Here is a 12828-nt window from a genome sequence, read left to right on the forward strand (position 1 = left end):
CACCCCCCAGTGCTTGGTATGTCTTGGCTGGGTGAGCAGACAGAAGGAACTCTGAGAAGGGAAGCTGTTCTTCGAGTTAGATGGGGGTGGGGTGGGGTACACTTCGTGCTTACTTGAACGCCGTGATTTCTGTACAGATGATTCTCTTGGAGAATCTCTTTTTCTTAGAGAATTTCTTTTTTCTTTCCTTCAGTCTCAAGAAACTCGAGAGATCTTACATTTCCACTATACCACATGGCCTGACTTTGGAGTCCCCGAATCACCAGCTTCATTCCTGAACTTTCTTTTTAAAGTTCGTGAGTCGGGGTCACTGAGCACGGAGTACGGCCCTGTCGTGGTGCACTGCAGTGCTGGCATCGGCAGGTCGGGGACCTTCTGTCTGGCTGACACCTGCCTCTTGCTGGTAAGGAGGCCCCTGAAGGCCCCGGGAAGAGAAGGGAGCCCGTTTTAGAGGGCCCTCGCTGGGCCCTGTGCCCTTCCCCGAGCTTTTCTGTCATTGTCTCTGCAGTAAACTGGCCAGGATCTTTAGTTTTTAACAATTTTCCTCCTATGACAGTAGCTCTAAACTAAATAGCTTTGTTCGGAGTGATGTTCTTAAGTGGAATGTGGAATCGGGAAGATCCAGAGACTCCCTTTCTCTTACTCTTTCCCCCGTGCTCTTGTGGTCCCGATTTTGCTGCACTTTCACACATTTGCTAGAATTCTGCCTCCCTGCTGTGATTTTTCCTGAGTAGAAACTGGCGGACTCGTCCAGAACGTTGATAACCACATTGTACTTGGGAGTGGAGGCCGACTGAATGATGTCTCCTCTCTGGCTTTCAGATGGACAAGAGGAAAGACCCTTCTTCTGTCGACATCAAGAAAGTTCTGTTAGAAATGCGGAAGTTTCGGATGGGGCTAATCCAGACAGCAGACCAGCTCCGTTTCTCTTACCTAGCTGTGATCGAAGGTGCCAAATTCATCATGGGAGACTCTTCAGTGCAGGTAAGCCTCGCTTCTGCTTACATTCTGGTATGTCGATTTTGAGTTTTTGTCTCTGAAGGAGGCTGTCAGTTGTAAAAGTTCAAACACTCTACCATGGCTCAGAAGAAATAGTTGTCTTCCGTGGCGAAATAGCTAGAAGGTTGTGAAAATGCTCACTGCGATCCGATTTCTGCTATGGATGTGCTGACGTAGAGAACATTGATAGGGAGAATAGACTTTATTTTCAAAAGATTTCATCTTCCAAATATACGTATCTGTAGCCCCAGGAAGCAGAGAGAGCCCCTCACCTCTGCTCACTTTAAAGGGGAGCAGATTTCCTGACAGATCAGCCCACCGTGAATGCTAACAGGGCTTTCTCTGCTGCTTTCCCTAGGAGCAATGGAAGGAGCTTTCCCATGAGGATCTGGAGCCCCCACCCGAACACGTCCCCCCTCCGCCCCGGCCCCCCAAACGCATCCTGGAGCCACACAATGGGAAGTGCAAGGAATTCTTCCCCAACCACCAGTGGGTAAAGGACGAAACCGGGGAGGATAAAGAAGACTGCTCTATCAAGGAAGAAACCAGAACCCCTCTAAATGTCCCTTGCAGCGTGGAAAGGTAAGCCCGAATGGGCCTGGCTTATTGAGGGTGAGGGGGACTGACCTTCTGATCCAGAAACACATTGATATTGAAACCCTGAGGACCCAGCCTCCTCTTGGCAAGCATTGCCTCTGTGTCTTTGGGGAATGGGACCCCTGGACCAGCACCGCTCCTCCCCTCGCTGTAGGAGCCAGGAGCATTTGACACTGTCACAGGTTGGCAGCTGTTCCCCATGCCCCCAGGTACCTACTTCAGTGGGGCTCTAGCACCACCTTGTGGTGCCTGTTGGAATCCTGCATCTGGGTAGCAGTCCCACCCAGAGATGACCTAGCCCTGCCCCTGGCTTCTAGCCAGTCCTGAAACGTGCTCTCCAGGTTAGACCATGTCCTAATTTAACCTTTTGTGTAGTTTTGATTAACGTAATGCCATTTAGCAAGGTTATTGAACACATTCTAATGCATGTGAAATACTGAAATCACTGGAACATGACCCCTGCTCTGTATTCTAGACCATCTTGTTGGGGCAGGTACAGTGGATTATGGATGGGACCCTGTGGACAATAAGGAGATGGAAGTGTATGCTGTGGTGGTCAGCCATTGAGAAGATACCCTGCCTTCCCAGGGTGCTCAAGGAGGGCCTGCATGAGGCATGGAAGCATGGAGAAGGAATGGGTGTGAGCCTGAGCCCCAGCCTGTGGAGACAGTGCCCTTGCTCCCGCTTCCTGGATGAGTGCACGCTTTGGCCCAGCATTTGTACACATCTAGAAATTTGGTTTGCAACACTTTGCAAACAGGAGTCCAAAGAGATCTATAGGGGGAGGTGTTCATGGTGGCATCACTGAAAATGGTGACAAGAGACAAGCTGATTGTATATGTAGGGATTAGGTAACTTGTGCTTTCTCCTTACTTTGGGATACTTTGGAACTGTTAAAGGACACAATCAGGAATGCACTAATGCAGCTAGACGTTGGAATAACAATACTGAAGTAAGCAGGTTAGACATGGCATGTCCGTGAATGGTCCTCTAGCTAAACTCATCATCAGAATCTTACCTGGGCGCCTTGCCAAATGCTGAGTGCCAGGCCCCAGTGCTGACGTGTGCACCTAAGTCAGCAGGGTCCTTATGCAACTGGGTCCCTATCACAGCCCCATCACCTCTGGGACTTGTCCAGTGGGGCCTCCCAGAACAGTTGCCGTGCAATGTGCTCAGCAGTAGCTCCGTGAAAGTCCGCTCAGGAGACCGTGCCTGGCTTCCCAGGGCCTCTGGTGACGTTCTCAGGGCGTGCCAGTGTGCTCCATCTGAGGGCCTGCCAAGAGTTGAGAGTGAGCGAGGTGAGAGCTGGCACGTGACTGGTGTCTAGTCTGTCATGTGTTCTGTTCTGTATTCGCTAAGACTGGGGGGAGAAGGGATGCTTTTCAGTGTGTGTGTGTGTGAGAGAGAGAAGGTGGCAGGGAGGGGAGTGTGGATCTGGGAAGCCAAAAGTCAGCGAGTTCCAGGAAAAAATGGGGTTGTGCCAAGAACATAGGTGCCTCTGGACACCAGTGGGGGCCCACGTGCACACAGGCCTCAGCCCTGCAGCTAGGGCCCCACAATGGGGAGCAGAAAAGCAGGTGCTTTGTGCCACCTCCTGGGGAGGTAATGCCTCAGGGGTCCTGCCGACTACACATGATGCTGCTAGGGTAGAAAAGCTGTGGAGATGCATGTGAGAAGCAGGACATCTTGTGGTCAGGTCTTCTGTAGGGAGGCAAGGGCAGGGGGAGAAGGAAAGGCCTGGGGGAGGTGGCAAAGAGAGGAAGGGCTTCTGTTGGCCTCTCCTGAGATAGGCCTGGAAGGAGAGCACAGTTCACATTGTCCCCACACGGGGGCGCTCTGGCTTGCCACCAGGAGGGCAGCCGGTCTATACACAGGAGGCCTGAGAAACGGTCCTACTGGCGGGATTTGAGCGATGCTAGGGCCTCAAGCCGGGGACAGGGCAGGCTGAGGGGCAGAGGGAATACGTGATGTCCTCACGTCAACAGCAGTAAAGGCTCCTGTGCAGGGGCCCGGGGAGAGAGAGAGAGAGCATGCGGGCCGCACCGTTGCCCTCCCTGAACTGAAGGGGAACATTGTCCAAGCAAACCCCAGGACAAATTAGCACCTAGCTTTGCACCAGCGCCTGTATTTCTCAGCAGAGTCTCACCCACCCTCCATCACCAAGGAGTCCATGGGGCTCCAGAACCATACCCTGGCTGTGGCGGCCATCTGGGTCTCTGGGGCGGGGGAGGTTGTGTGTGTGTGTGTGTGTGTGTGTGACAGGTGGGCTTCAGGTCAGTATCCGTGTTCCCAAGGTCTTGGCAGTTCCCACTGTAGCGATACCATCCCCGCTTTTGTTTTCCTCAGTGAGTAACCCGTCTCTGTGCATCTCCTCCCTCAGCACCAGTCCAGACACTGAAGTCAGAAGGCGGGCCGTGGGGGCAGGTCCTGCCCAGGGGGAGCCCTCGCCGCCCAAGGAGAAGCAGGACCCGGCGCTCACTCCCTGGAAGCCCTTCCTGGTCAACATGTGCATGGCCACGGTCCTCACGGCCGGCGCGTACCTCTGCTACAGGGTATGTTTTCACTGACGGACATGCTGGCAAGACCGTGGGTACAGAAAGCACTGGCCGACAGCCCGGCGTTAGCATTCAGTGCTGTGGAAGGATCTGAGCCAGTCTCAGAAGAAACAGAGCAAAGGTTTTTAAAGGCTGGAACTGTGAAGGGCTAGCAAGAGAGAATTGAGGATTGATGCACTGGGGTTTTAAGGAGCCCTGTGATCCTAAGAATATATGAGTCTAATCTCAGGGCCTTAACCTATTCAGGAGTAAGTAGAGAAAATGCCAAATATGTCTCTCTCTCTCTCTCTCTTTTTTTTGTTACTGTTGTTTGTTTTTGAAAAAAAAATAATAGAATTACAACACATTGTTGTTTTTAACCTTTGTAAAAAGCAGCTTTTGTTATTTCTGGGGGAAAAAAAAAGAGACTAGGCACTTAATGAAACTTCCTTGTACCCTTAGGTGGTGTCAGCAGATACGCAGTTTATATTGGATTTCCCAGGGAAAGATTTCCCGTGCTTTTACGAATGTAAAATCCTTTGGAGAAGAGGGTTTAAGGGTTCAGGGCGCCGTCTTGCTCAGTCGCTTCCTCTGCTCTGCGCACACTGAGCTAGGACAGCGCCTGTGAGCTTTCCCATTTTTAGAAGAGAAACAACAGAAGGCCATCTCTAGAAAGCAAAGCCCGGCTTCTGCTTTTGCTCAGGGTGTCCCACCAGTTTCCCATTGTCATTTCTCCGTCCATCCCTTCTCGCTCCGGCCATCTGACACAGGCCCTGCCCTCGTCACCCCACCGCCACAAACGGGGTTCCCCCAGGCCCCTGCGTCATGGTCTGAGGTCACAGCAGGGTGGCCACCAGCTTCTCAACCTGCCGTTGAGGTCCCGAAGGAACAGTTTCCACTTCCTTCAGAATAGAAATGCTGTTGCAGTAGAAATCCACACGCAAGATGCGTGTCGCTGGTAATGTGCAGGGAAGACGGAGGTTTAGCCTCAGAACTCTAGTCGTGGAAATCACTTCACAGGACTTCTTAAAAATTTTTAAAATATTTTGTCTTTTTTTGCAAGCGGCCATCTTTGAGTACATCGGATGGTTTAGCAATGTGTAAACAATGCTTTCCCTAGGGGTGATTTTTGGGGAGGCGGGCTGTCCTAAAAGAGAAACGAACCCCCTTCACTGGAGGCTGGGGAGGCTGGGGTAGTGCGTGAGTCTGCCGCTCTTCGGGGGTGGGTCCGGGCTCATCTGAAAATGTTTGGTTTCATTCCAGTTCCTGTTCAGCAGCAGCACATAATCTGACCCACCTCCACTCCACCTCCACCCCACTGTCCGCCTCCGCTGCTAGAGCCCATGTGCGCCTGGCAGGCAGGCCGTGGTGGGTAAGGGCCGAGGACAGCGTAGCCAGCCGGGACCTGGATGGACGTTTGTTCTGCACTAAAACCACCCTCCCCGGGCTGTTGGTTCTCACTCCTTTGACTCTGTTTCCCCTCCCTTTACTTCGAGTATCCAATCCACTACCCATTTTTTGAGGAGAGCAAAGGAGAGTCCGGTGCTGGTGGCCTGTGCGAGTCACGAGGCCCACCCCGCCACGTGCTCCCCCTTGGTGTGGCCCAGTGCAGCCCGGGTAGGCAGCACCCAGTGTCCTCCCCGCTAGACCTCCACGGAGACCGTGTGCAGTGAGCCTCTCCACTCCATATTTATTTTTTTGTTTTTGTCTTTTTTTCCCAAAGGCATCCATAGTGCACTAGCATTTTCTTAAACCCATAACGTATTAAAAATTTTTGATGTCAGCCTTGCATCAAGGGCTTTATCAAAAAGTACAATAATAAACCCTCAGGTAGTGCTGGGAACGTAAGACTTTGCCATGAGCCTGCTGCATCAGACCAGTACTAGGAAGGTGGACGGTTGTAAGCAGTCGTTATTTCGTGACATTGTGGGTAACGTGAGAAGAGGTTTGGCATATGTTTATAGAACATGGGATAATATATACTGAACACTTGGATATTTAAGATACATGACGTGAGATGACTTTGACCCAGTTATCCCCTCCCGGTATCTGCTAGAACCTTGTTCTCAATCACTGCTTTCCCTGTGTGTATTAGAATGCATGTTCGGTCGTCTCGTGCCCCAATCAGATACCACGTGCTTGAAACACTTAGCTCTCTGCTTATTAATGTGCCCCTGTACAAGTCCAATCTACCTTTGCATGATCTGATCATTAACATGGCTGTGGTTCCTAAGACTTGCTGAAATCCGCCATTCAGCAGTGGAGTGATGTTTTCCAGTAACAGATATTTGCCGAATTCCTGGCATGACACTCTGGTGACTTCCTGGTGAGGCCCAGCCTGGCCTTGTCCAGCTGGGGCCCACTGTAACTCAGACATTCCAAGGGTATGGGAAGCCGTAGTCACACCTCACGCTCTGGACATATAGGCAAGCAGGGTCCCCCCCCCAACACCCTGGGGATCAGCCTCCATGGTCAGAAGTTCACGCTCCTTTCGAGCAGACTGTGATTTGGAACCAAGGCAACTGTTGGAAACCACACGCCCAAAGCAATCTGGGTGACAGTCCCTCGGAGTCCGCCTGCCACCGTCCCGTTCTGGGGGCCTTGCTGAGAGCCACGTCTGCCCCTGCCCTTGAACCCGGGGGACTGATGGTGCTCACGACTCTTCCTGCAAGGGAGCTTAAGACCTCCACATTAAGTGGCTTTTTTAACAAGAAAAACAAAAGAAAACAAAAAACAAGGCAGCTGTAGCTCAAGCTGCTCTTTTGCCAGCATTTTCACATTTTGCCTTTCTCATGTTAGAAGCCCGTGCAGAGAAACTCTGCGGCGGGAACATTCGAGGCATCGCTCCGCAGAGCCTTGGTGAGGTGTGGGTGAGGCTGAGGTGCCAGGCTGGAGGCGTTTTTGAGTTGGACTTGTTTGTTTGTTTTTTGAAGTCCTGTATATGTATGTAGTAGTTTGGGTGTGTATATATAGTAGCATTTCAAAATGGATATACTGGTTTAACCTCCTATCCTTGGAAAACAGATGGCTCTCCATCTTGTTACACGTATGTTAGAGAAGTAGCGAGCTGCTCTGCTATATGCCTTAAGCCAATACTTACTCATCTGGTCATTATTTTTTACAATGGCCATGGAATAAACCATTTTTACAAAAATAAAAACACACAAAAAAAGCGAGGTGTTTCGGTATAATACCTTTTCAGGTGTGTGTATACATGGCTGCATGATGGGGGGTGGGGGGCGCGCGTCTCAGGGTCTTCTGTGACCTCACAGAACTGTCAAACTGTACAGATTTCCAACTTGCCATATAAATGATGGGTTTGCATTTTAGTTGCAACAATAAAATTTTTTTTCTAAAGAACATGGATTTGGGGTGCCTCCCATGCCTTTGTTTAATGGGCCTAAAGGAGGATGGGTACCTCCTGTTTCTTGCCGCTGCCACCAGAAAGCAGGTACTGTCACTCAGGCGGCCGAGGGTTACTGTGGCCTCCTGGGGTTGTGCTCACCTTTGAGCTGGGGAACCATTCCCTTCCTGGTGAGTTTATGTGACACTTCCGGCGTCAACCCAGCTTCTTGGACGACAACAGAAGCCACCTTCTGAATGCCCAGGGCCTCCGGCTACCTTAGCAAACCACCCAGACTGCTTGGAGGACTGCTCAGAACACGTCCTCCTCAGTATCTCTGTCGAGCTGTGCTTGCTGGAGAAGTGACGGGATAGAACATTCACCTAGTCCTTCCTTGTACACCATTCATCTTCTCTAAAGTGATTGGTTGACTCCTTGTTCTGAAATAATTTCAGATTTATAGAGTGTTGCAGAAATAGTACAGAGTTTCCTTATACCCTTCAGGGCTGTGTGATTGGCCACTTGGGCCTCCTGGCAGGATCCGCAGAACTGGGGAGTAAACACAGACTGTGGTCATGTGACCTTGGAACGCCGCAGAGGACTGTGGCCAGGGGAAGGTGGTGTCACACCCACTGTCACTTCAGTCTTTGTTTCAGATACAAAATAGCATCTAAGCTTTCAGGAAGTGGTGGAATGCCAGTGTGGGGGAAGAAAAATGGCTGAAATCATAACTGGCACAAAAATCAGATGAGGCCAAGGGCGAGACGAGGAGGGGCCGTGCTGCTTGGTGTCTGCGTAGGAGCGGGCTCTCGGGGAGGCTTCGCCAACACGCGGAATACCGACGGCACAGAGAACACCTTCGGGACGGGGTTGTGGGGGCCGCTTTGTCCCTCCATGGGAGGTTTGGGGAAACAACCACCGTGTTCTGCTTTTTCCAGGTAAAGGGAAACACCCAGACAAATCGTTTTAATCGAAATTTCAGAAAATCGAACCTAAGGACAAGGCAAATAAATACTAAATTCAATCTAAAAGCACAGAACATATACAGGAAGTTTACATGAGAAGCCTTCACTCAGAGTCCCCAGCGCCACTGTCGGGAGTCGCATTCATCCCACAGGCTGTCTCTGCGGCTCAGCACAAAAACAGCTCAGGGCATCTTTGAGGTTTTTTAATAGATTTAAATAGGAAACTAATTTTCCTTAAACATGTTCTTCAGTGAAATCTTTTTTCAAACCAGTTTATGGCTTCCAAAACAGTTTATTAACTGTCTAATCCTATAAAAGGCGTCACATTGACTTGCTTCAAGAGTTCTGTTCCCTGATGATGGGAGAGGGCAAGGTGAACACTTCCTGCCACGACGCTCAGGGTTGCTCGGCCGGTGGCATTTTCTTCTTTGTGCCGTTGAACACGGGAGAATAAGGTCTGTGGTCAGCAGGCTCCACGGCAAAACCTTCGGGCTGCAGCTCGGGTTAAGAGTATGAATTATGAAACCCCAGCTCCCTCTTCCCACTGTCCCCAGCCTGCAGAGGGGACAGCCCGCTGCTGCTGATGGGACCCGCCGTGTCCTCCTCAGCAAGAGCAGTCCGCCCGCTTGCCAGTTCATTCCCAGTCCTCACTGAACCAGAACCTGCGGGGAGAACCCCAAGTGTCGTGCATTCCTCTTGGAACCTTTCCCTCCAGGCCTCATCCTGCCTGGCCTTGGCCCTTTTGCCATGCAGCTCGCTGGGGAAGGTCAGACACATTGTCAGGACCAAAAAGCTGATCATGTGGTTAGTTGTACAACCTTCAAAGTGCCGGCCAGCCTCGTCTGCTCCAGTACGGAAGGCCTCATTTGTGCCCCTAGAAGTCGTGACTGGTCTGAGACGGAGGGAGGAGCGCAGGCCAGCTCACACCTAGTGGGGAGCACACAGCGCACCCCCCACCCCAAACTCTGTTCCTGTCAGGGCTGGGTGGGAACAAAGACAAGGAAGCCAACATTGGAGTTCATCAGCCAAGGCTTAAAATATCGTGATTTCAACATCCGCCTCCTGGCAGAAGGCCTCTTCTGTTTGTTCCAAGTAGAGTTTGTCCATCCTCTCAAAAGCCAAGCGTCCTTTCTCACCTGAAATAGTAAGGTGACATGTCACTGGATTGCCCCCCCCCTTGGTATTCCCGCTCTGGTGAGCCAAGATGGCCTTAGTGCCGACGCCTGGGTCTTGGGTGCCCCTGTAAGGGGCAGAGGCGGGGAGCATTGGAGGAGCTCCTGCTGGCCACTCGCACGGACCCAGTGCCTCGCCCCTACATTCACGACAATTTGCTGAACCGTGTTCCTGGCTCGCATCTGGTGTTCATTCCCCAGAATCATAAACTGAAGTTTAAGAGGGAAATAAAAGCACTTCTTGCCACCTCAACCATGAAGGAAACCTATCTTGGCCAAATGCAGTTAAACGGGTCACTAACAGTGCCCAGCCCATGTGCTATCCTGCATCCTGGGGGCTGGCCGCGGCCTCTCTAGCACCACCTCCCGGAAGTCCTCGGGTGCCTCACTGCACCACACTTTACCGAATGACAGTGTGGCCTCCCGGGCTGCTGTTCTCACGGCCTCCAGGTCAGACTGGCACAAGCTGGCAATCTGATCGATGCTTTCGATGCCCTGTTGGAGGTGGGGAGGGGGAAGAGGATCCTTTAGGGGACATTTTAAGTAGCAAGTGCAATCTACTTTTGTAAGTTCGGCAAGACCCCAGCCCTGGCACAGACCAAGGGGCCTCAGCCCCCTCCTTTTCTGAAGGCTTACAGGTTTCTTATGTGGCCTCAAATTCATCAGGAGTGCCTTTAGAAGTGCCTCACCTTTTCCATTCTGACACCTGCCCATGAGCCAGGCCATTGGCAGAGCTTTATGGATACCTTCTAGAAGGTCTTTTTTGAAAAGGAGAAGACCTGCTTCCCTCGAGACCTTCCTGTCTCCTCCTCTCCTAACTGTCCCCTCCTGGTCAGACTGAGAGCATCAGGTCTGGGCACAGCCGACCCTGGCTGCTCACCTCCGGGGCCAAGGACCAGAGCACACTTTGCCTTCCTCTACAGGGCACCCCACCCCTACCGCCTTACTGGTTGGTTGATTATAACTAGATGGTCATCTTAGAATTTCTCTGGTTCTTTCCAGAGAGAATGGGGTGAGTAAGTTTAATCTGTTTTTCCTCCAGCAGTTCGGCAATGGTTTTTCTAAAATGAGAGCTCCAGATGCAGGTGAGGTGGAGGCGAGATGAGCACCCTTTCACCTCTCCTCTGGGAGCGTAAGTGGCTGAGCTGAATCTAGACGCTCCAGACGTTTCCTATTCTCTGGCCTGGAGTCACACTCCACACTCAAGGAGAGTTCAGCCTAAGGAGATCCTTCAGAACTCCATATATATTTTTTAAAGCTCGTAATGATACTATTTATAATAAAAATGGAAGGTGAACCTCAATTTGGTATCACACGAGAGTGGGGGAGTCCGTTTAACTTAAGATGACCCGTTCATAGAGAGTGCTACCCGCCTGCCGCTGAGAGTTCCTGTTAAACTCACTGCTTTTAAATTGTATTTAGCATGATCAACAATCTTAAATGCTCACACACACCCACAAACAAAAGAAACACAGCAAAATGCCAACAGTACTTTCCACTAAGTATTAGGATGATGACTAAACTCTGTGTTCCTGTGTTTCACTTTTTTTTTTTTTTTCCTACAATGAGCTAATGGTGCTTTTAGAAATTTTTTATTGAGAATATTACAACATAGAATCCAGGGCCTCCGAAGCGAGTGTCTGGGGCCACTTACTTAGTCGAGCACAGCCAGAGCCAACGCTCCTTGACCACTGCTGAGCGGCCTCTGTGGGCAGACCAGACATCTGCTTCTCTAAAACGATCTCTTCAGGGGCTGTTTTTTGGTTTGGGGGTTTTTTTTGGGGGGTGTTTGTTGTTTTTGTTTTTTGGGTGTTTTGTTTGTTTTTTTATTTTGCTGGCGGTAAGTTTTTTTTGGTGGAGGGGCTCCCTGGTGAAATCCCTTTGACACGAACTGACTTCAGGCTTCTCCCTGCCCTCGGCGGGGGCAGGTTAGACTCACCCTAAGGTGTTTGAGCGCCACACACGCGGCCTGCTGGAGTTTGGCATCGTTCTCCGTCAGAGCATTGGTGTAGAAGAGCAAAGCCTGGGGAATTAAGTCGCTGTGAGTAGGGGGCTTCCAGGCCTCCCAGCGCCGGCAGTAAGTCGCGCCCTGCTTACCCTTCTCTAAACAAGAACCGGGCCCTGATCTAGTCATCTTTGCACTATGGCCACCCGGTCTCGGCGTGTCTGCGGCAGCATTTGGTTTATCTCTAAAGACACTGGTCCCTGGGCTCATGGTAATCAAAATCGAGATAAAATGTGACATCTGAGAAATCAGATGTCCAGCCAGGGCCAACCGAAGACTTGGGCATGCAGAGGGAGGTGGCCTTGGGGGCCGAAAGCGGAGCTGCTGCCTGAGGCCCGAGGACAAAACAGCTCTTCCCTTCAGCCCCCTTTCCCAGTCACAGTGATGGCCCCATCCCCTCGGGCACCTCAGCCAGAGGAGAGCTGCCACCGGCTTCCCAAAATAGCACAGGTTCATTAGGAAGCATGCGAGAAGGCACCTGGCTAAGGGGTGGCTCCGGAGACCGTAGGAAGGCCTTGGTCTTGCCCCTTTAATTCTACATGCAAGCGACAGATCACTTTTGTCAGAAGCGCCAAAAGTTACGAAGTGGTCAGGCTGTGGTGTGAGGTTCTGTGGGATCCTCTGTGGTGGCCTGGCAGCCCCGGCCCAGTCCAGCCTGGATGCCCCCGCCAGACCGGTGTCTCCGGGGGCCACGGTGGGAGAAGGGCTGTGCTCACGCCATTGGAACATCCCTAAAGCAAGATGTCCTGGGGCACCTGGCCAGCTCTGTGGGTAGAGTGTGCAGCCCTTGATCGCAGGGTTGTAAATGAGAGCGGGTGTGGAGATTACTTAAAAAAACAAAATCTCTTAAAAAACCAAAACCTCCTGCAACGAATGTAGCCCCCTTCAAATCTCATCCTTTATATTTTTCTGAGAGAGAAAACCGACCTCCCCGCAACTCACACACACACGTAGCCAGGAGGCTGCCGCCTCCCAACCTCACGCCATACCTTTTCCCGAAAGCTCTTGTTCCTGGCTGCTCTGGCCAGGCGGGCACTGGCTGCCCTGCACACTCGGGGGGGCCCGTCCAGCTGGAGCAGCGCCCAGGCCCTCAGTGTCTGGGGCAGGGGCTGGAGCTGGCCCAGCCGCTTCCCCTGCAGCTTCCTGACCGCCTTGCCCTGCCCTGCGCACTGCAGCTCCTCGACGAGGGTCACTGGAAGAGAAGTGGGCCAGG

The 12828-nt window shown here is 51.7% G+C and overlaps 2 protein-coding genes across 9 annotated transcripts in view; one reads left to right on the forward strand and one right to left on the reverse strand.

Moving 5' to 3' along the window:
• PTPN1 (protein tyrosine phosphatase non-receptor type 1) overlaps nucleotides 1-7496 on the forward strand; it is a 67020-nt gene extending 59524 nt beyond the window's left edge. For all 3 annotated transcript variants that reach the window (XM_082744906.1, XM_082744908.1, XM_082744907.1), the window contains exons 6-10: nucleotides 194-403; nucleotides 823-984; nucleotides 1358-1581; nucleotides 3977-4148; nucleotides 4593-7496. In XM_082744906.1, coding sequence (XP_082601032.1) covers nucleotides 194-403; nucleotides 823-984; nucleotides 1358-1581; nucleotides 3977-4148; nucleotides 4593-4739 — 915 coding nt within the window. In that variant the 3' untranslated portion in view covers nucleotides 4740-7496. The remainder of the gene's footprint in view (nucleotides 1-193; nucleotides 404-822; nucleotides 985-1357; nucleotides 1582-3976; nucleotides 4149-4592) is intronic.
• A 906-nt stretch (nucleotides 7497-8402) lies between these two features.
• RIPOR3 (RIPOR family member 3) overlaps nucleotides 8403-12828 on the reverse strand; it is a 71386-nt gene continuing 66960 nt past the window's right edge. For all 6 annotated transcript variants that reach the window (XM_082744902.1, XM_082744900.1, XM_082744905.1 and 3 more), the window contains 4 exons: nucleotides 12605-12807; nucleotides 11550-11633; nucleotides 10015-10105; nucleotides 8403-9574 (listed from right to left, as the gene is read on the reverse strand). In XM_082744902.1, the coding sequence (XP_082601028.1) occupies nucleotides 9471-9574; nucleotides 10015-10105; nucleotides 11550-11633; nucleotides 12605-12807 (482 nt within the window). In that variant the 3' untranslated portion in view covers nucleotides 8403-9470. The remainder of the gene's footprint in view (nucleotides 9575-10014; nucleotides 10106-11549; nucleotides 11634-12604; nucleotides 12808-12828) is intronic.

This window comes from Mustela nivalis, assembly GCF_964662115.1.
Source record: "Mustela nivalis genome assembly, chromosome: 8".
NCBI classification, from domain to species: Eukaryota; Metazoa; Chordata; class Mammalia; order Carnivora; family Mustelidae; genus Mustela; species Mustela nivalis.